Below are 19,939 nucleotides of genomic sequence, written 5' to 3'. Positions count from 1 at the left end.
TCATATGGAAACGGGGTTTGTAAATTAGCATCAAGCTAGCAGGTTCTGGCGTTGAAAATTGCAACATTACTTAGAGTGCTGTTCGAGGTGCTTGTTTCCTCGCCGAGTGTTTGAGCCGTTGTTTAGTTTGCAAACCAGATGTGATGTCATAAGCAACAAAGATATCAAAATACAGCAGCGTTTGATTTGATGTGAATCGACACCTCGGACTACACATGGAATTCGGCCGGAGCCTATGAAAGTACCCAATTCCGTCGCAAATCCTACATTCAAACATGTAGTATTATCCTTTCATTCCAAAGTCGAAAATTCTTCCAGGTTTAAGGTGGATGTCTCACATGCACAAAGCTCTACCGGCGTCAAAAAGTGCCAAAAGATAAAGAGAAAAGCCGACATGGAGATGTCAAATTAACATTCACGCGGGATTCTACTGACAAGGTCGTCTAAACGTCGCCTTTCTTTGCACCTTGCAGGATCGCTCGCAAAAAGGTTTTTTACCACTGTTGAGCCTCCCTGGAGGCCGTGTGAGCTTCTGCTCAACGTCAGGAGGAAAAGAAGAATATTAAGGTAGCAAGGTGAAAGTTGTCTCTGTCTGTATATGTTATTAATAATCTTACAGCTGGGGTTGTGTGTAACTCAAGGAGAGCGTGTGTGTATGTGTGTGTATGTGTGTATGTGTGTGTATGTGTGTATGTGTGTGTTCTGGCAATGCTTACACAAAGGGGACATGGCTCTGTTTACATAGTCATCTTTAACCTTCGTCTTGTGTTAGTTTTAGTTTTTAAATGCATAAAAACACCACATACATTTATTTTTTTTGCATCAAAGCTTTTTGACTTTGTCAGGACCGTCTTTGTCAACAAAATAAAACATTTTAATTTTTTTCACTAAATTATAAAATGCTCTGGTAGAAATTATGCCCTTGGTGTTGTTAGGGTCGGTTTTGACCCGGTTATAAAAATAAGACGATGAAGCAATGATAAGAGCCAAAACTGAACACACTGACAGCCAGCTCCTCCCCCAATCATGTGAGCTTTAGTGGATTCTCATTTTACTTTGTTATCCTGTACAAAAACAAACAAAAGACGAACATTAAAAGTGTCACTTTTTGCCACTCTGTTGTTTTTTTATTAGTTTTGGAACTAGTAATCTATTTCTCTTGGTTTCATTTGCTTGATTGGTTGTTGTTTGTTTGATGTTGGATTTCTGTTGCTGAAAAAAATACTTTTTAGCCTTTTTCTTGAAGTAAATATATATGGGTCGAAATTGACCCGTAACACCATAGATGTTACTATAGTTAAAATTCTTAAAATGAAAAAATAAACAAAACACATTTATTCAAGAGATGTGTTCTAATACCCCTTAGTAATAGTTAGGTAACCCAACAACCTTTTTTTTATGTATATGATTCTCTTGAGGTTCGTTTTACCATTTTTAAAAATTGAAATCGAGGGGTATACTGACAAAAAAAAGGCCCAATGGCCCAAACCAAAAATATTAAAACCAATATTTTCAAGGATAAGGAAGCCTAACGAGGTAACCAAGAGATGAGAAACAAATTGGATGGTAGGTAATTGTTTTTAGTGTATTTTACAGCTGATTTAAAACATGGGTCAAAACCGACCCGTTAACATAAGAGATGGTAACAGAAAGCTAACACAAGAGGAAAGTTAAAGGCCTACTGAAATGAGATTTTCTTATTTAAACGGGGATAGCAGCTCCATTCTATGTGTCATACTTGATCATTTCGCGATATTGCCATATTTTTGCTGAAAGGATTTAGTAGAGAACATAGACGATAAAGTTCACAACTTTTGGTCGCTAATAATAAAGCCTTGCCTGTATCGGAAGTAGCAGACGATGTGTGCAACTCCTCACATTGTTTACAATCACGGCCACCAGCAGCGGTAGCGATTCGGACCGAGAAAGCGACTATTTCCCCATTAATTTGAGCGAGGATGAAAGATTCCTGGATGAGGATAGTGAGAGTGAAGGACTAGAAAAAAGACGATGTTATTAGACACATTTACTAGGATAATTCGGGAAAATCCCTTATCTGCTTATTGTGTTACTACTGTTGTAGTGAGATTATACTGTCGTACCTGAAAGTCGAAAGGGTGTGGTGACCGCCAGTGTCTCTGAGGGAAGCCAGACTGCCGCATCTTTGACAGGTGAACAAGAAAGGACGCAAGCTCCGCTCATGTCTACGGTAAGAGCCGACTTATTACCACCATTTTCTCACCGAAACCTGCCGGTTGACATGTGGTAGGAAACCATGTTCGCTTGACCGCTCTATTCCATAGTAAAGCTTCACCGTCAGCTTTCGGGAATGTAAACAAGGAAACACCGGCTGTGTTAGTGTGGCCAAAGGCAGCTGCAATACACCGCTTCCCACCTACATCGTTCTTCTTTGACGTCTCCATTAATAATTGAAAAAATTGCAAAAAGATTCAGCAACACAGATGTCCAGAATACTGTGTAAGTATGCGATTAAAGCAGACAACTTATAGCTGGGATCGAGCTGGAAAAAAAATGTCCGCTTCAATCCGAGACGTCAAATCCACGCCTCATCATTTTGCGACGTTTTCAACAGGACGCTTCGCGGGAAAATTAAAATTGCAATTTAGTAAACTAAAGCGGCCGTATTGGCATGTGTTGCAATGTTAATATTTCCTCATTGATATATAAACTATCAGACTGCGTGGTCGCTAGTAGTGGCTTTCAGTAGGCCTTTCGGGGACTTCTGACGGTATGGGGACATAAAAACAGGCCCCCTGAAGGGAAACCTTTTTAAATGGTAGTCAGATCCATTCTGAAGATGCTTAACTAATTTTTAATCTTTGGCCCATAAAACATGTTTACTGGTTAGTTTGAGTGTGGGACATTTGCACAGCAGCCCCCTCATGGGGCCGTAGCTGGTACTGCACTCGCTGCTCTGCTCACACTTCTTCCGTGTATAGTTCATCACTTCCACTTGTCCTATAAGACAGTGGTCCCCATATTTAATTTGAACTTTTTTTTTTTTTAAATGGTCCTCAGTCACGTACAAATTTGTTTAAATTATGCAAAATTATTTAAATTCAGCCTCCATGAACCATATTAGCTCTTTTTCCCCAGAAAGAATGATCAGCACATTACTTCATCAATCCAGAGATTTAAAGACGGTTTTTTTTAAGACATTTTACCTCATTTTTGTTATGCCTCCACAACCTGTGGAAAGGGTGGTGCCCACAAGTTCTGATCAAAAACTTGGTCCCCGTTCCAAATTATAACCAGTGTGTGTGTGTGTGTGTGTGTGTGTGTGTGTGTGTGTGTGTGTGTGTGTGTGTGTGTGTCTCTCCCACTGGGGCAATGACTGCTTTAGAAGGGAGAGTTCTTGAAATAGAACTAAAAAAAATAATAACAATAAGTGTAAAGAGATAAGAGTGAGTTCATACAATACAGCTGATAATGTAAGTTTGTACTTTGGAAGTAAAAATATAATAAAATACAAATACATGTTTATTTCATATATTTACTATAAAATATTTGTTGTATATTAATTGAAATATATATTTTTTTTAGGAAGAAAGGGGGATGATCCACTCAGATTGATGGCCATGACAGCTATAAAATGTATAATTAATCATAAAATACACATTAATAATCTCGAATAATATTTTAGTTTTTATAAAAAAATATTTTTAAAAACACAGGTACAAAAAAAAAAGACTACAGTATAAAAAGATGGTTAGTATGACCTATATAAAAGGTATACTTTATACATAAAAATGCAGTATAATAAAACGTATTATTATTGTTATTAAACCTGCAATGAGGTGGCGACTTGTCCAGGGTGTACGTAAAATATAAAATATAATAAAATACAAATACATGTTTATTTCATATATTTACTATAAAATATTTGTTGTATATTAATTGAAATATATATTTTTTTTTAGGTAGAAATGGGGATGATACTCAGATTGATGGACATCAAAAGCTATAAAATATATAATAGTAAAATATACATTTATAACCTATACTAATATTTTTGGTTTTATAAAAAATAATCCTTAAAAACACAGGTACAAAAAAAAAAGACTACAGTATAAAAAGATGGTTAGTATGACTTATATAAAAGGTATACTTTATACATAAAAATGCAATATAATAAAACTTATTGTTATTATTAAACGTGCGATGAGGTGGCGACTTGTCCAGGGTGTACACCGCCTTCCGCTGTAGCTGAGATAGGCACCAGCGGCCCCCGCGACCCCAAAGGGAATAAGCGGTAGAAAATGGATGGATGGATTAATATTAAACAACATATTTCATTTTAATACAATTTTAAATACATTATTTTGATTTATGTAGAACAGGTAAAAACACATTACACATTATTATAAAAATGTTATATTTAATTAAAAAAATGTTTGTTTCATAAAAATAATTATATCCATCCATTTTTCTACCACGTGTCCCTTTTGGGGTCGCGGAGGGTGCATTACCTTTGGAAAAACAGGTAGAATAGATGACAATAGATGTATGTATAGATGTGTGATTTCTACAAAAGGTACAGTTTATGTATAAAAAAGGTATAATGAGGGTTTTTCCTGGCTCAAATTGAGGCAAAGGTGGTACAATCCTGGCCATCCATCCATCCATTTTCTACCGCTTATTCCCTTTCGGGGTCGCGGGGGACGCTGGCGCCTATCTCAGCTACAATCGGGCGGAAGGCGGGGTACACCCTGGACAAGTCGCCACCTCATCGCAGGGGCCAACACAGATAGACAGACAACATTCACACACTAGGGACCATTTAGTGTTGCCAATCAACCTATCCCCAGGTGCATGTCTTTGGAAGTGGGAGGGGCCTATCCCCAGGTGCATGTCTTTGGAAGTGGGAGGAAGCCGGAATACCCGGAGGGAACCCACGTATTCACGGGGAGAACATGCAAACTCCACACAGAAAGATCCCGAGCCTGGATTTGAACCCAGGACTGCAGGACCTTTGTATTGTGAGGCAGACGCACTAACCCCTCTGCCACCGTGAAGCCCCACAATCCTGGCCATGCGCCAGAATCCATCCATCCATCATCTTCCGCTTATCCGAGGTCGGGTCGCGGGGGCAACAGCCTAAGCAGGGAAGCCCAGACTTCCCTCTCCCCAGCCACTTCGTCTAGCTCTTCCCGGGGGATCCCGAGGCGTTCCCAGGCCAGCCGGGAGACATAGTCTTCCCAACGTGTCCTGGGTTTTCCCCGTGGCCTCCTACCGGTTGGACGTGCCCTAAACACCTCCCTAGGGAGGGGTTCGGGTGGCATCCTGACCAGATGCCGGAACCACCTCATCTGGCTCCTCTTGATGTGGAGAAGCAGCGGCTTTACTTTGAGTTCCTCCCGGATGGCAGAGCTTCTCACCCTATCTCTAAGGGAGAGCCCCAAACTCATTTCGACCGCTTGTACCCGTGATCTTATCCTTTCGGTCATGACCCAAAGCTCATGACCATAGGTGAGGATGGGAACGTAGATCGACCGGTAAATTGAGAGCTTTGCCTTCCGGCTCAGCTCCTTCTTCCCCACAACGGATCGATACAACGTCCGCATTACTGAAGACGCCGCACCGATCCGCCTGTCGATCTCACGATCCACTCGCCAGGATTTTAATGCAAAAAAATTGTAGTTTTTTTTAAATTTACAGTAATATGCTGTAAAGAACGCCGTCAAATGTCTTGTCATTTTTATTAATCTGATGGATAGTTTGCTGGAAAATCGTAAGTCAAGCAGATATTGAAGTATTTAATTTTATTTAGACAAAACATGTTTGGAAAGGATAAAATACTGTAATATTTAATGCAATTATGGATACTATTAAAGTCGAGTGTGAATGTTGTCCGATCCGGTGGCCATGTACTGCTCGCCTGTGTATCGGCTGGGGACATCTCTGCGCTGCTGATCCGCCTCCGCTTGGGATGGTTTCCTGCTGGCTCCGCTATGAACGGGACTCTCGCTGCTGTGTTGGATCCGCTTTGGACTGGACTCTCGCGACTGTGTTGGATCCATTATGGATTGAACTTTCACAGTATCATGTTAGACCCGCTCGACATCCATTGCTTTCCTCCTCTCCAAGGTTCTCATAGTCATTATTGTCACCGACGTCCCACTGGGTGTGAGTTTTCTTTGCCCTTATGTGGGCCTACCGAGGATGTCGTAGTGGTTTGTGCAGCCCTTTGAGACACTAGTGATTTAGGGCTATATAAGTAAACATTGATTGATTGATTGATTGATCGAAAAGGCATCCAATTTCAAGCAGTACTTATATCTTTTTCTGTCAAAATGAACCAAATCAATTTATTGAGAAAAAATTAAGTACTTTATTGACACATGATTTCCAGGTTTTTGCAGGCCAGATAAAATGTTGTCGGCCAAAACCTTGAGTTCGACACCTGTGTCCTAAGTGCTTACATGAGAGAAATATGGGCTCCTAGTTTGTGTGCTGGGGCCACTTTTGCTTGACATGATTTTGAAGCAGCCTTCGCCTTTGTGACGTCATCGTCTGCGACTTACGGTACAGGCAAGGCTTTTTTATCAGCACCGAAAGTTGCAAACTTTATCGTCGATGTTTCGGTGAGAAAATGGTGGTAATAAGTCGGCTCTTACCGTAGAAATGAGCCGTGAGCTTGCGTCGTTCCTCCTGCACCTGTCGAAGAGGCAGCTGCCGACTCTCTTCGTCGATGTTTATCAGCACCAAAAGTTGCAAACTTTATCGTCGATGTTTCGGTGAGAAAATTGTGGTAATAAGTCGGCTCTTACTATAGAAATGAGCCGTGAGCTTGCGTCTTTCCTCCTGCACCTGTCGAAGAGGCAGCTGCCGACTCTCTTGCCTCCTCCCACCGGATGCCCCCGACCGTCGGATGCTTCCACCGTGGAGGAAGCATCGGCTGCCTTCGCCTTGTCGAAGTGAATTAGTGAAGTGAATTATATTTATATAGCGCTTTTTCTCTAGTGACTCAAAGCGCTTTACATAGTGAAACCCAATATCTAAGTTACATTTAAACTAGTGTGGGTGGCACTGGGAGCAGGTGGGTAAAGTGTCTTGCCCAAGGACACAACGGCAGTGACTAGGATGACGGAAGCGGGAATCGAACCTGCAACCCTCAAGTTGCTGGCACGGCCGCTCTACCAACCGAGCTATGCCGTCGAGAAACGTGGCTTCCCTCAGAGACACTGGCGGTCACCACACCCGTGGCCACACCCCTCCGACTTTCAGGTTGTACAGGTACGACCATATAATCTCACTAAAACACTAGCAACACAATAGGCAGATAAGGGGTTTTCCAGAATTATCCTAGTAAATTTGTCTAATAACATCTGAATCGCTCTGCCGTCTAGTTAATTTTTTATTTTATTTTTATTTTTTCTGGTCCGTCACTCTCACTTTCCTCATCCACAAATGTGAAGTGAATTATATTTATATAGCGCTTTTTCTCTAGTGACTCAAAGCGCTTTACATAGTGAAACCCAATATCTAAGTTACATTTAAACCAGTGTGGGTGGCACTGGGAGCAGGGGGTAAAGTGTCTTGCCTAAGGACACAACGGCAGTGACTAGGATGACGGAAGCGGGAATCGAACCTGCAACCCTCAAGTTGCTGGCACGGCCGCTCTACCAACCGAGCTATGCCGTCGAGAAATGTGGCTTCCCCTCAGAGACACTCGCGGTCACCACACCCCTCCCACTTAATAATCCATATAATCTCACTAAAACACTAGTAACACAATAGGCAGATAGGGGATTTTCCAGAAGTATCCGAGTAAATTTGTCTAATAACATCTGAATCGCTCTGCCGTCTAGTTATTATTTTATTTTATTTCAATTTTTTCTAGTCCTTCACTCTCACTTTCCTCATCCACAAATCTTTCATCCTCACTCAAATTAATGGGGAAATCGTTGCTTTCTCGGTCCGAATCGCTCTCGCTGCTGGTGGACATGATTGTAAACAATGTGAGGATGTGAGGAGCCCTACAACCCGTGACATCACGCGTACATCGTCTGCTACTTCCGGTACAGGCAAGGCTTTTTTAATAGCGACCAAAAAGTTGCGAACTTTATCGTCGATGTTCTCTACTAAATCCTTTCAGCAAAAATATGGCAATATGGCGAAATGATCAAGTATGACACATAGAATGGACCTGCTATCCCCGTTTAAATAAGAACATCTCATTTCAGTAGGCCTTTAAATTAAAATATAATTATTTCAAATAAAAAAAAAAAAAATCTAAATTGTAGGTGGCCTATTGGAGACCAGACCATCAGAATTAGCGGAACACCAAACCCGTGCCAGAAACCTGAGGGTTGCAGGTTCGCTTCCCACCTATTGACATCCAAATTGCTGCCGTTGTGTCCTTGGGCAGGACACTTCACCCTTTGCCCCCCGGTGCCGCTCACACTGGTGAATGAATGATGAATGAATGATTGGTGGTGGTCGGAGGGGCCGTAGGCGCAAACTGGCAGCCACGCTTCCGTCAGTCTAACCCAGGGCAGATGTAGCTTACCACCACCAGGTGTGAATGAATGAATACTATCCTATTTATCGTACTTAACAATTTCTGTGGACTTTATTTCTTGAGTATTTTTTTTTCTTTTTTGCATTGTATTTTAGACAACCAGAAACAGTGGGAATCTCATTCATCCATTCATGCGCGTCACTAATTAGATGACGAGGCATTTGGCTACCTTAAGAGAGTCATATCCGCATCCGGGCCTGGAGGACCGAGTGCAATGGGCTCCAAAATGGACATTTTGAAAGCGCTCACTTCTCTGTGAGCGCTTTGAGTATCTAACAATAGAAAAGTGCGATATAAATCTAATCCATTATTATAATTATTATTATTAAATGTGTCTAATAACATCTGAATCGCTCCCACTGCAATCGCCTTTTTTTTTTCCCCAGTCCTTCACTCTAAATTTCCTCATCCACAAATCTTTCATCCTTGTTAAAATTAATGGGGAAATTGTCGCTTTCTTGGTGCGAATAGCTGTAGCTGCTGCTGGCTATGATTGAAAACAATGTGAGGATGTGAGGAGCCCTACAACCTGTGACATCACGCCTTGCCTTTACTTCCGGTACAGGCAAGGCTTTTTCATTAGCGACCAAAAAGTTGCGAACTTTATCGTCGATGTTCTCTACTAAATCCTTTCAGCAAAAATATGGCAATATCGCGAAATGCTCAAGTATGACACATAGAATGGACCTGCTATCCCCGTTTAAATAAGAAAATCTCATTTCAGTAGGCCTTTAAATTAAAATACAATCATTTCAAATAAAATAAAAAAAAATTCGGAGACCAGACCGCCAGAATAAGCGAAACACCAAACCCGCACATAGTCAGCAAATAGAAACCAGACTACAAAAGAGGTCTCACTCTCAAAGTGTCGTGTTGAAATCGTCGCGCTATGATGACACGTGCGTTTGACGTCACCGGTTGTAGCGGACATTATTTTCCAGCCCGATCCAAGCTATAAGTAGTCTGCTTTAATCGCATAATTACACAGTATTCTGGACATCTGTGTTGCTGAATCTTTTGCAATTTGTTCAATTAATAATGGAGACGTCAAAGTAGAAAGATGGAGGTGGGAAGCTTTTAGCCTTTAGCCACACGGTGTTTCCTTTTTTAAAATTCCCGAAGATTAAGTTTTACTATGGATCAGAGCGGTCAAGCGAACATGGATCTCAACCGGCAGTTTTCGGTGAGAAAATTGTGGTAATAAGTCGCCTCTTACCGGAGACATCAGCGGAGCTTCCGTCCTGCTGCAGCTGCGGTGACTTCCCTCAGAGGCTCTGGCGTCAACAACCCTCCGACTATCAGGTACTATTTAATCTCACTAAAACAATAGCAACACAATAGGCAGATAAGGGATTTTCCAGAATTATCCTAGTAAATGTGTCGAATAACATCTGAATCGCTCCCACTGCAATCGCCTTTTTTTCCCCCCAGTCCTTCACTCTAAATTTCCTCATCCACGAATCTTTCATCCTTGTTAAAATTAATGGGGAAATTGTCGCTTTCTTGGTCCGAATAGCTCTTGCTGCTGGAGTCTCACATTATAAACAATGTTCAGATGTGAGGAGCCCTACAACCCGTGACGTCACGCGCACATCGTCTGCTACTTCCGGTACAAGCAAGGCTTTTTTATTAGCGACCAAAAAGTTGCAAACTTTATCGTGGATGTTCTCTACTAAATCCTTTCAGCAAAAATATGGCAATATCGCGAAATGATCAAGTATGACACATAAAATGGACCTGCTATCCCCGTTTAAATAAGAAAATCTCATTTCAGTAGGCCTTTACACTAAAATACAATCATTTCAAAGAAAAAAAAAAAAAATCGGAGACCAGACCACCAGAATAAGCGAAACACCAAACCCACACATAGTCAGCAAATAGAAACCAGACTACAAAAGGGGTCTCACTCTCAAAGTGTCGTGTTGAAAACGTCGCGGTATGATGACACGTGCGTTTGACGTCACTGGTTTTAGCGGACATTATTTTCCAGTCCGATCCAAGCTATAAGTAGTCTGCTTTAATCCCATAATTACACAGTATTCTGGACATCTGTGTTGCTGAATCTCTTGAAATTTGTTCAATTAATAATGGAGAAGTCAAAGTAGAAAGATGGAGGTGGGAAGCTTTTAGCCTTTAGCCACACAAACACACGGTGTTTCCTTGTTTAAAATTCCCGAAGATTAAGTTTTACTATGGATCAGAGCGGTCAAGCGAACATGGATCTCAACCGGCAGTTTTCGGTGAGAAAATTGTGGTAATAAGTCGCCTCTTACCGGAGACATCAGCGGAGCTTCCGTCCTGCTGCAGCTGCGGTGACTTCCCTCAGAGACTCTGGCGTCAACAACCCTCCGACTATCAGGTACTATTTAACTCACTAAAACACTCGCAACATTATAGGCAGATAAGGGATTTTCCAGAATTATCCTAGTAAATGTGTCGAATAACATCTGAATCGCTCCCACTGCAATCGCTTTTTTTTGTTTTCCCAGTCCTTCACTCTAAATTTCCTCATCCACGTATCGCTTTCTTGGTCCGAATAGCTTTAGTTGCTGCTGGCTATGATTGAAAACAATGTGAGGATGTGAGGAGCCCTACAACCGGTGACGTCACGCCTTGCCTTTCCTTCCGGTAAAGGCAAGGCTTTTTTTATTAGCGACCAAAAAGTTGCAAACTTTATCGTCGATGTTCTCTACTAAATCCTTTCAGCATAAATATGGCGAAATGATCAAGTATGACACATAGAATGGACCTGCTATCCCCGTTTGAATAAGAAAATCTCATTTCAGTAGGCCTTTAAATTAAAATACAATCATTTCAAATAAAAAAAAAATGAAATTCGAAATTGTAGGTGTACTTTTGGAGACCAAACCATCAGAATTAGCAAAACACCAAACCCGTGCCAGAAACCTGAGGGTTGCAGGTTCGCTTTCCACCTATTGACATCCAAATTGCTGCCGTTGTGTCCTTGGGCAGGACACTTCACCCTTTGCCCCCGGTGCCGCTCACACTGGTGAATGAATGATTGGTGGTGGTCGGAGGGGCCGTAGGCACAAACTGGCAGCCACGCTTCCGTCAGTCCACCCCAGGGCAGCTGTGGCTACAGATGTAGCTTACCACCACCAGGTGTGAATGAATGATGGGTTCCCACTTCTCTGTGAGCGCTTTGAGTATCTAACAATAGAAAAGCGCGATACAAATCTAATTCATTGTTATTATTATTATTATTAAATGTGTCTAATAACATCTGAATCGCTCCCACTGCAATCACTTTTTTTTTTCCCCAGTCCTTCACTCTAAATTTCCTCATCCACAAATCTTTCATCCTTGTTAAAATGAATTGGGGAAATTGTCGCTTTCTTGGTCCGAATAGCTTTAACTGCTGCTGGCTATGATTGACAACAATGTGAGGATGTGAGGAGCCCTACAACCCGTGACATCGTCTGCTACTTCCGGTACAGGCAAGGCTTTTTTATTAGCGACCAAAAGTTGCGAACTTTATCGTGGATGTTCTCTACTAAATCCTTTCAGCGAAAATATGGCAATATCACGAAATGATCAAGTATGACACATAGAATGGACCTACTATCCCCGTTTGAATAAGAAAACCTCATTTCAGTAGGCCTTTACACTAAAATACAATCATTTCAAAGAAAAAAAAAAAAATCGGAGACCAGACCACCAGAATTAGCGAAACACCAAACCCACACATAGTCAGCAAATAGAAACCAGACTACAAAAGGGGTCTCACTCTTTCCAAGAATGAGGAAGAAAAATCCCCCCAAGTAAACAAGCCAACACGCAAACACTCCACTCCCACTCTGGTTGTTTGGAGTGTGAACCCACACAACTCCCCTCGTGCGCACACACACACACACACCAAAGTGCTGCAGCAGCCCCCGCCAGGACGCTGCAACTTCAGCCACACTTCTCCAGCAGCCCCGCCTGGCTGACACAGCCCGCTGCGGGGTGGGGGGGGGGGGGGGGGGGGGGTGTCCCTACCTTGGGTGAGCGTGCCCATGAGGAAGCGGTAGAAGTAGCGAGCCACCTTGGTCAGCTGCCGCTTGCAGCGTCTCCTGCACTGGCTCATTTTGATGCAGCGGTGCTGGAGCGGATGGAAGCACTCGGCTGGCGAGTCTGCCTGGGGAAGCAGAAGTCCAAGGTAGGAGGGGTGGAGGGTGTGTAGAGGTAAGTGTGTGTGTGTGTGTGTGTGTTGCTATAAAACTCTCTCCTCCTCCTCCTCCTCGCTCACTCCATCCCTACCCTCTCTGACTCTCTCTCCAGCCTCCCCTCCACCTGTAGAGTGCCGCTTGTCAATCACTCGCCGGCTCCGTCTCTCCTCCCCCCTCATCTCGCCGTGAGCAGGGGTGGGCTCTCATTGGCTGAGAGGGCAGGGACATTACGGCCCGTCGAGGGTGTGTTTCTATTTTCCTGGCTGCACATTTATCTTTGAGGGGGACATTTTGGCTAAAAAAACAACAACAACAAAATACTAGGGTGAGCTCATTTCACCCCATTAGACTGTGTGTGTGTGTGTTTCTGTGTGTGTGTGTGTGTGTGTGTGTTATAGTACTAGGAGGCTGCATTGAGTGGCAGCTGGTGGTTTTTCTCCGGCTCCTTCTTGTTGATGTTCACCCTCCCTCCCTCCCTCTCCACTCACTGCTCATATAACGATGACAGCCTGCAGAAGCGAGACAGTGTGTGTGTGTGTGTGTGTACATGTGTGTGTGTGTGCGTTCTTGTATTTCTACCCTTCTTGAGACAACAACAAGGAAAAGTAGCTTCCATATGAGGAGCGGTAAACAAGTAAGGACATAAATCCTGGTCCCATCCATCCATCCATCCATCATCTTCCGCTTATCCGAGGTCGGGTCGCGGGGGCAGCAGCCTAAGCAGGGAAGCCCAGACTTCCCTATCTCCAGCCACTTCGTCTAGCTCTTCCCGGGGGATCCCGAGGCGTTCCCAGGCCAGCCGGGAGACATAGTCTTCCCAACGTGTCCTGGTCCCAATACAGAAAAAACATTACATCTAATAGAGCAGGGGTCAACGACCTTTTTGAAACCAAGAGCTACTTCTTGGGTACTGATTATCAATCAATCAATCAATGTTTACTTATATAGCCCTAAATCACTAGTGTCTCAAAGGGCTGCACAAACCACTACGACATCCTCGGTAGGCCCACATAAGGGCAAGGAAAACTCACACCCAGTGGGACGTCGGGGACAATGATGACTATGAGAACCTTGGAGAGGAGGAAAGCAATGGATGTCGAGCGGGTCTAACATGATACTGTGAAAGTTCAATCCACAATGGATCCAACACAGTCGCGAGAGTCCAGTCCAAAGCGGATCCAACACAGCAGCGAGAGTCCCGTTCACAGCGGAGCCGGCAGGAAACCATCCCAAGCGGAGGCGGATCAGCAGCGCAGAGATGTCCCCAGCCGATACACAGGCAAGCAGTACATGGCCACCGGATCGGACCGGACCCCCTCCACAAGGGAGAGTGGGACATAGAAGAAAAAGAAAAGAAACGGCAGATCAACTGGTCTAAAAAGGGAGTCTATTTAAAGGCTAGAGTATACAAATGAGTTTTAAGGTGAGACTTAAATGCTTCTACTGAGGTAGCATCTCGAACTGTTACCGGGAGGGCATTCCAGAGTACTGGAGCCCGAACGGAAAACGCTCTATAGCCCGCAGACTTTTTTTGGGCTTTGGGAATCACTAACAAGCCGGAGTCCTTTGAGTCCTTTGATTAATGAGAAGGGCTACCAGTTTGATGCACACCTAAATAAATTGCCAGAAATAGCCAATTTGCTCGATTTACCTTTAATAAATAAATCTATATATATATGAAAAAATGGGTATTTCTGTCTGTCATTCCGTCGTACTTTTTTTTTCCTTGTACGGAAGGTTTTTTGTAGACAATAAATGATGAAAAAAACACTTAATTGAACGGTTTAAAAGAGGAGAAAACAGGAAAAAAATGAAAATTAAATTTTGAAACAGTTTATCTTCAATTTTGGCTCTTTAAAATTCAAAATTCAACCGAAAAAATTAAGAGAAAAAATAGCTAATTCGAATCTTTTTGAAAAATATTAAACTAAATAATTTATGGAACATCATTAGTAATCTTTTTGAATCTTTTTTTTAAATCTTTTTTTGAATCTTTGAATCTTTTTTTGAATCTTTGAATCTTTTTTTAAAAATATTAAACTAAATAATTTATGGAACATCATTAGTAATGTTTCCTGATTAAGATTAATTTTAGAATGTTGATGACATGTTTTAAATAGGTTAAAATCCAATTTGCACTTTGTTAGAATATATAACAAATTGAACCAAATATATTTCTAACAAAGACAAATCATTATTTCTTCTAGATTTTCCAAAACAATTTTTTTTAAAGAAATTCAAAAGACTTTGAAATAGGATTTAAATTTGATTCTAAAGATTTTCCATATTTGCCAGAATATATTTTTTTTAATTTTAATCGTAATAAGTGTGAAGAAATATTTCCCAAATATTCTTCGTCGAAAAAACAGAAGCTAGAGTGAATAATTAAATCAAAGTTTATGTATTATTCTTTACAATAAAAACAATACATTTACTTCAACATTGATTTAAATTGTCAGGAAAGAAGAGGAAGGAATTTAAAAAGTAAAAAGGTATGTGTTTAAAAATCCTAAAATCATTTTTAAGGTGGCGACTTGTCCAGGGTGTACCCTGCCTTCCGCCCGATTGTAGCTGAGATAGGCGCCAGCGCCCCCCGCGACCCCGAAAGGGAATAAGCGGTAGAAAATGGATGGATGGATGGGCATTTTTAAGGTTGTATTTTTTTTTTCTAAAATTGTCTTTCTGAAAGTTATAAGAAGCAAAGTAAAAAAAATACATGAATTTATTTAAACAAGTGAAGACCAAGTCTTTAAAATATTTTCTTGGATTTTCAAATTCTATTCGAGTTTTGTCTCTCTTAGAATTAAAAATGTCGAGCAAAGCGAGACCAGCCTGCTAGTACATAAATAAAATTTAAAAAATAGATGCAGCTCACTGGTAAGTGCTGCTATTTGAGCTATTTTTAGAACAGTCCAGCGGGCGACTCACCTGGTCCTTACGGGCGACCTGGTGCCCGCGGGCACCGCGTTGGTGACCCCTGTAATAGAGAATGTCTCATATGTACCCCTGGTGGTGAAATCTATCAAAATGAGGGTGGCCCTTAAAAGGAGGGATTTTTCAAATTGGCTGTGTGTCTGTTTTAAAAGTCCTCCCCCTCTGGTCAACATATGAAATAACAAGTGTGTGTAAGAAATTGAAGTGCGCCCCCTTTGGCCAAAATGTATTTAAAAAGTAAAATAAATATGTATATAGAGGGCCAGCACAGAGGAGCAGGGGTTAGTGCATGTGCCTCACAATTCGAAGGTCCTGAGTAGTCCTGAGTTAGGGATCTTTCTGTGTGGAGTTTGCATGTTCTCCCCGTGACTGCGTGGGTTCCCTCCGGGTACTCCGGCTTCCTCCCACTTCCAAAGACATGCACCTGGGGATAGGTTGATTGGCAACACTAAATTGGCCCTAGTGTGTGAATGTTGTCTGTCTATCTGTGTTGGCCCTGCGATGAGGTGGCGACTTGTCCAGGGTGTACCATGCCTTCCGCCAATGTGCAGCTGAGATAGGCTCCAGCAACCCCGGTGATCCCGAACGGGACAAGCGGTAGAAGTAAATAATGAAGATTAAAACCAATTACCAACAAAAAATTAAAAAACAAGTTAATTGTGAAGTGAATTATATTTATATAGCGCTTTTTCTCTAGTGACTTCTAAGCGCTTTACGTAGTGAAACCCAATATCTAAGTTACATTTAAACCAGGGTGGGTGGCACTGGGAGCAGGTGGGTAAAGTGTCTTGCCCTAGGACACAACGGCAGTGATTAAGATGGCAGAACCGGGGATCGAACCAGGAACCCTCAAGTTGCTGGCAAGGCTACTCTACCAACCGAGCTATACAGCCCCAATCAACTAATTAACTAAAAGCAGTCTTTTCCTCACAATGTGTCCACTTTGTTCTCATAAAATAGGGAACAATTTCTCATGTGTATGTTTTTGTGATATTGCAATATTGTCTCATAGAAGTATGACTTTTTAATGTACAATTATTACTTTTTAATGCAAAATGGACACATTTGTCATATAAAATTCTGACTTTTATTACGATATCCCCAATTTTTTTTTTCTGGTAAAATAGTGAATTTTTTTTAGTAAAATTATGACTTTTGTCATAATTCCACCAATCAAAATACTGATAATAATTATAATGTTGCCAACATTTTAACATTTTTTTTCATAAAAAATGGTGACTTTTGTCAGGTAAAATTAAGACTCGTCATAAAATTGGGAACAATTTCTCATGTGTATGTTTTTGTGATATTGCAATATTGTCTCATAGAAGTATGACTTTTTTATGTACAATTATTACTTTTTAATGCAAAATGGACACATTTGTCATATAAAATTCTGACTTTTATTACAATATCCCCAATTTTTTTTTGTTTTTCTGGTAAAATAGTGAATTTTGTTTAGTAAAATTATGACTTTCAAATTTTTACTGCATGCCTTTGGTAAGTGCCGGAGTGAGAATAGGTTTTAAAATAATTAGCGCATGCTTACTTTTACCGCATGCCTTTGGTAAGCGCAGGAGTGAGAATAGGTTTTCAATTATTAGCGCCCCGGCAACAACTCAAGGAAATACGGTATTTTTTCACAAAAAGCTGTTTTATATTTGAATAGTATGTATATTATTATTATTTTTAATGTTGTGAATACATATCTTTCGTCATAATTTTATTAATCAAAATACCGATAATAATTATAATGTTGCCAACATTTTAACGTTTTTTTTCATAAAAATGGGGACTTTTGTCAGGTAAAATTAAGACTCGTCATAAAACTGACGAAATGTTAAGCTTTTCTTTTAAAATTGCTACTTTATACGAGTAAAATTCCAACGTTTATCATAATATTGCACAAATGCTCAGTTTTCTTGTGTTGAGTAAAATTACGACTTTTATTATAATACTGCCAAAATTCTAAGTTTTTCTTGTGAAACTGTGACTTTTTGCTTATGAAATTCCAATTACCGTATTTCCTTGAATTGACGCAGGACATATAGTATGCGCCTGACTTGAATTACCGCCTGGTCAAACTCGTGACGTCACGAGTGACACTTCCCCTGTCATCATTTTCAAAATGGACGAGGCTGATTTCAATACCGGTAATTTGAAATCGCATGAAGGGAAGAAGATTAAGAGCTATTCAGTAGGATTTAAAAGGGAACCTATGTAAGCGTCAATATATACCTTGATGTTGCAGAAAAAAGACCATGTATTTTTTTAACCAATTTCCGAACTCTAAATGGGTGAATTTTGGCGAATTAAACCCCTTTCTATTATTTGCTCTCGGAGCCGGTAGTCAATCCGCCATTTACTCAAACACATTATTAACATTGAGTCAAATCAGCTCTGTTATTTTCCGTTTTTTCGACTGTTTTCCATACCTTGGAGACATCATGCCTCGTCGGTGTGTTGTCGGAGGGTGTAACAACATGATCAGGGAGGGATTCAAGTTGACTTACGTGGAGTGTGCATCGATTACAACATGCTAATCGATGCTAACATGCTTTCTAGGCTAGCTGTATGTACATTTGTAGCTATATTTGCATCCAGCCTTTCCCTCCACCTACATTTAATGCCAAACAAACTCTTACCAATCGAAGGATTTAAGTTGCTCCAGTATCACAAGATGCGAAAGTCCCGATTGTTTGGTCTACACATTTTACCGGCGATGCTAAGGCAGACATGTCACAGAAATGTATGGATAACCTGCAGATGCATTTCCGACGATAAAGTCAAAGAAATCACAAAGGTGAGTTTTGTTGATGTTATTGACTTATGTGCTAATCAGACATATTTGGTCGCGGCATGACTGCCAGCTAATGCATGCTAACATGCTATTTAGGCTAGCTGTATGTACATTTGTAGCTATATTTGCATCCAGCCTTTCCCTCCACCTACATTTAATGCCAAACAAACTCTTACCAATCGACGGATTTAAGTTGCTCCAGTATCACAAGATGCGAAAGTCCAGATCGTTTGGTCTACACATTTTACCGGCGATGCTAAGCCAGACATGTCACAGAGATGTATGGATAACCTGCAGATGCGTTTCCGACGAAAAAATGACAGAAATCACAAAGGTGAGTTTTGTTGATGTTATTGACTTATGTGCTAATCAGACATGTTTGGTTGCGGCATGACTGCCAGCTAATGCATGCTAACATGCTATTTAGGCTAGCTGTATGTACATTTGTAGCTATATTTGCATCCAGCGTTTCCCTCCACCCACATTTAATGCCAAACAAACACTTACCAATCGACGGATTTAAGTAGCGCCAGTGTCACAAGATGCAAAAGTCCCGATCGTTTTGTCTGCACATTTTACCTGTGTTGCTAAGTCAGACATGGCCGAATAGCGTCAATAGCTATTCGCTCAATAGCTTCAGTTTCTTCTTCAATTTCGTTATCGCTATCTGCCTCCATACTCCAGCCATCCGTTTCAATACATGCGTAATCTGTTTAATCGCTTAAACCGCTGAAATCCGAATCTAAATCCGAGCTAATGTCGCTATATCTTGCTAGGCTATCAGTTTGTATTGGCATCACTGGATAACGTCACAAGAAAATGGACGGTGGCTTCACAGATAGCAAAAATCAGGCACTTTATAGCCTTTTTTTTGGGATATTCCATGATGGGTAAAATTTTGAAAAAAACTTCAAAAAATAAAATAAGCCACTGGGAACTGATTTTTATTGGTTTTAATCCTTCTGAAATTGTGATAATGTCCAAGCTTACATCACACTCAAATTTTTACTGCATGACTTTGGTAAGTGCCGGAGTGAGAAGAGGTTTTAAACTAATTAGCGCATGCTTACTTTTACCGCATGCCTTTGGTAAGCGCAGGAGTGAGAAGGGGTTTTAAATTAATTAGCGCCCCGGCGGCAATTCAAGGAAATACGGTATTTTTTTCACAAAAAGCTGTTTTATATTTGCATAGTATGTATATTATTATTATTATTTTTAATGATGTGAATACATATCTTTATATATGGAGATGATCCTAAATAGGTCGGCATTTTTCAGAGGTCTCAAAAAGGTACGAAATACAAGTGTGTGTGTGTGTGTGTGTGTGTGTGTGTGTGTGTGTGTGTGTGTGTGTTAAAGCCAGCTGGAGGTTGTGCAAAGTGTCACAGGAAACAAAACAAACCCATTAATTAGCATCACACACTAGCTTTACGTCTGTCTGTCTGTCTCGTTAGCGTCCTCTCGGCGCAGAAGAGGAGGAGGACATAAATG

General features: G+C 41.1%; 1 protein-coding gene across 3 annotated transcripts in view; it reads right to left on the bottom strand.

Annotated features, from left to right (window-relative positions):
* The window catches only part of LOC133558963 (Kv channel-interacting protein 2-like), a 506,114-nt gene that overhangs the window by 248,539 nt on the left and 237,636 nt on the right, over positions 1-19,939 (bottom strand). Inside the window, exon 1 of one of the 3 annotated variants that reach the window (XM_061910179.1) lies at positions 12,545-12,679. The exons of the other annotated variants lie outside the window; for them this stretch is intronic. Within the exon in view, the coding sequence (XP_061766163.1) occupies positions 12,545-12,632 (88 nt within the window). The 5' untranslated portion in view covers positions 12,633-12,679. Of the gene's footprint in view, positions 1-12,544; positions 12,680-19,939 lie in introns of those variants that run through there. 3 annotated transcript variants of the gene reach the window in all.

The sequence above is a fragment of the Nerophis ophidion genome, linkage group LG09 (genome assembly GCF_033978795.1).
Source record: "Nerophis ophidion isolate RoL-2023_Sa linkage group LG09, RoL_Noph_v1.0, whole genome shotgun sequence".
Classification (NCBI taxonomy): Eukaryota; Metazoa; Chordata; class Actinopteri; order Syngnathiformes; family Syngnathidae; genus Nerophis; species Nerophis ophidion.
Note: the sequence above shows the minus strand (reverse complement) of the source record. Positions and strands in the feature narration are given on the sequence as shown.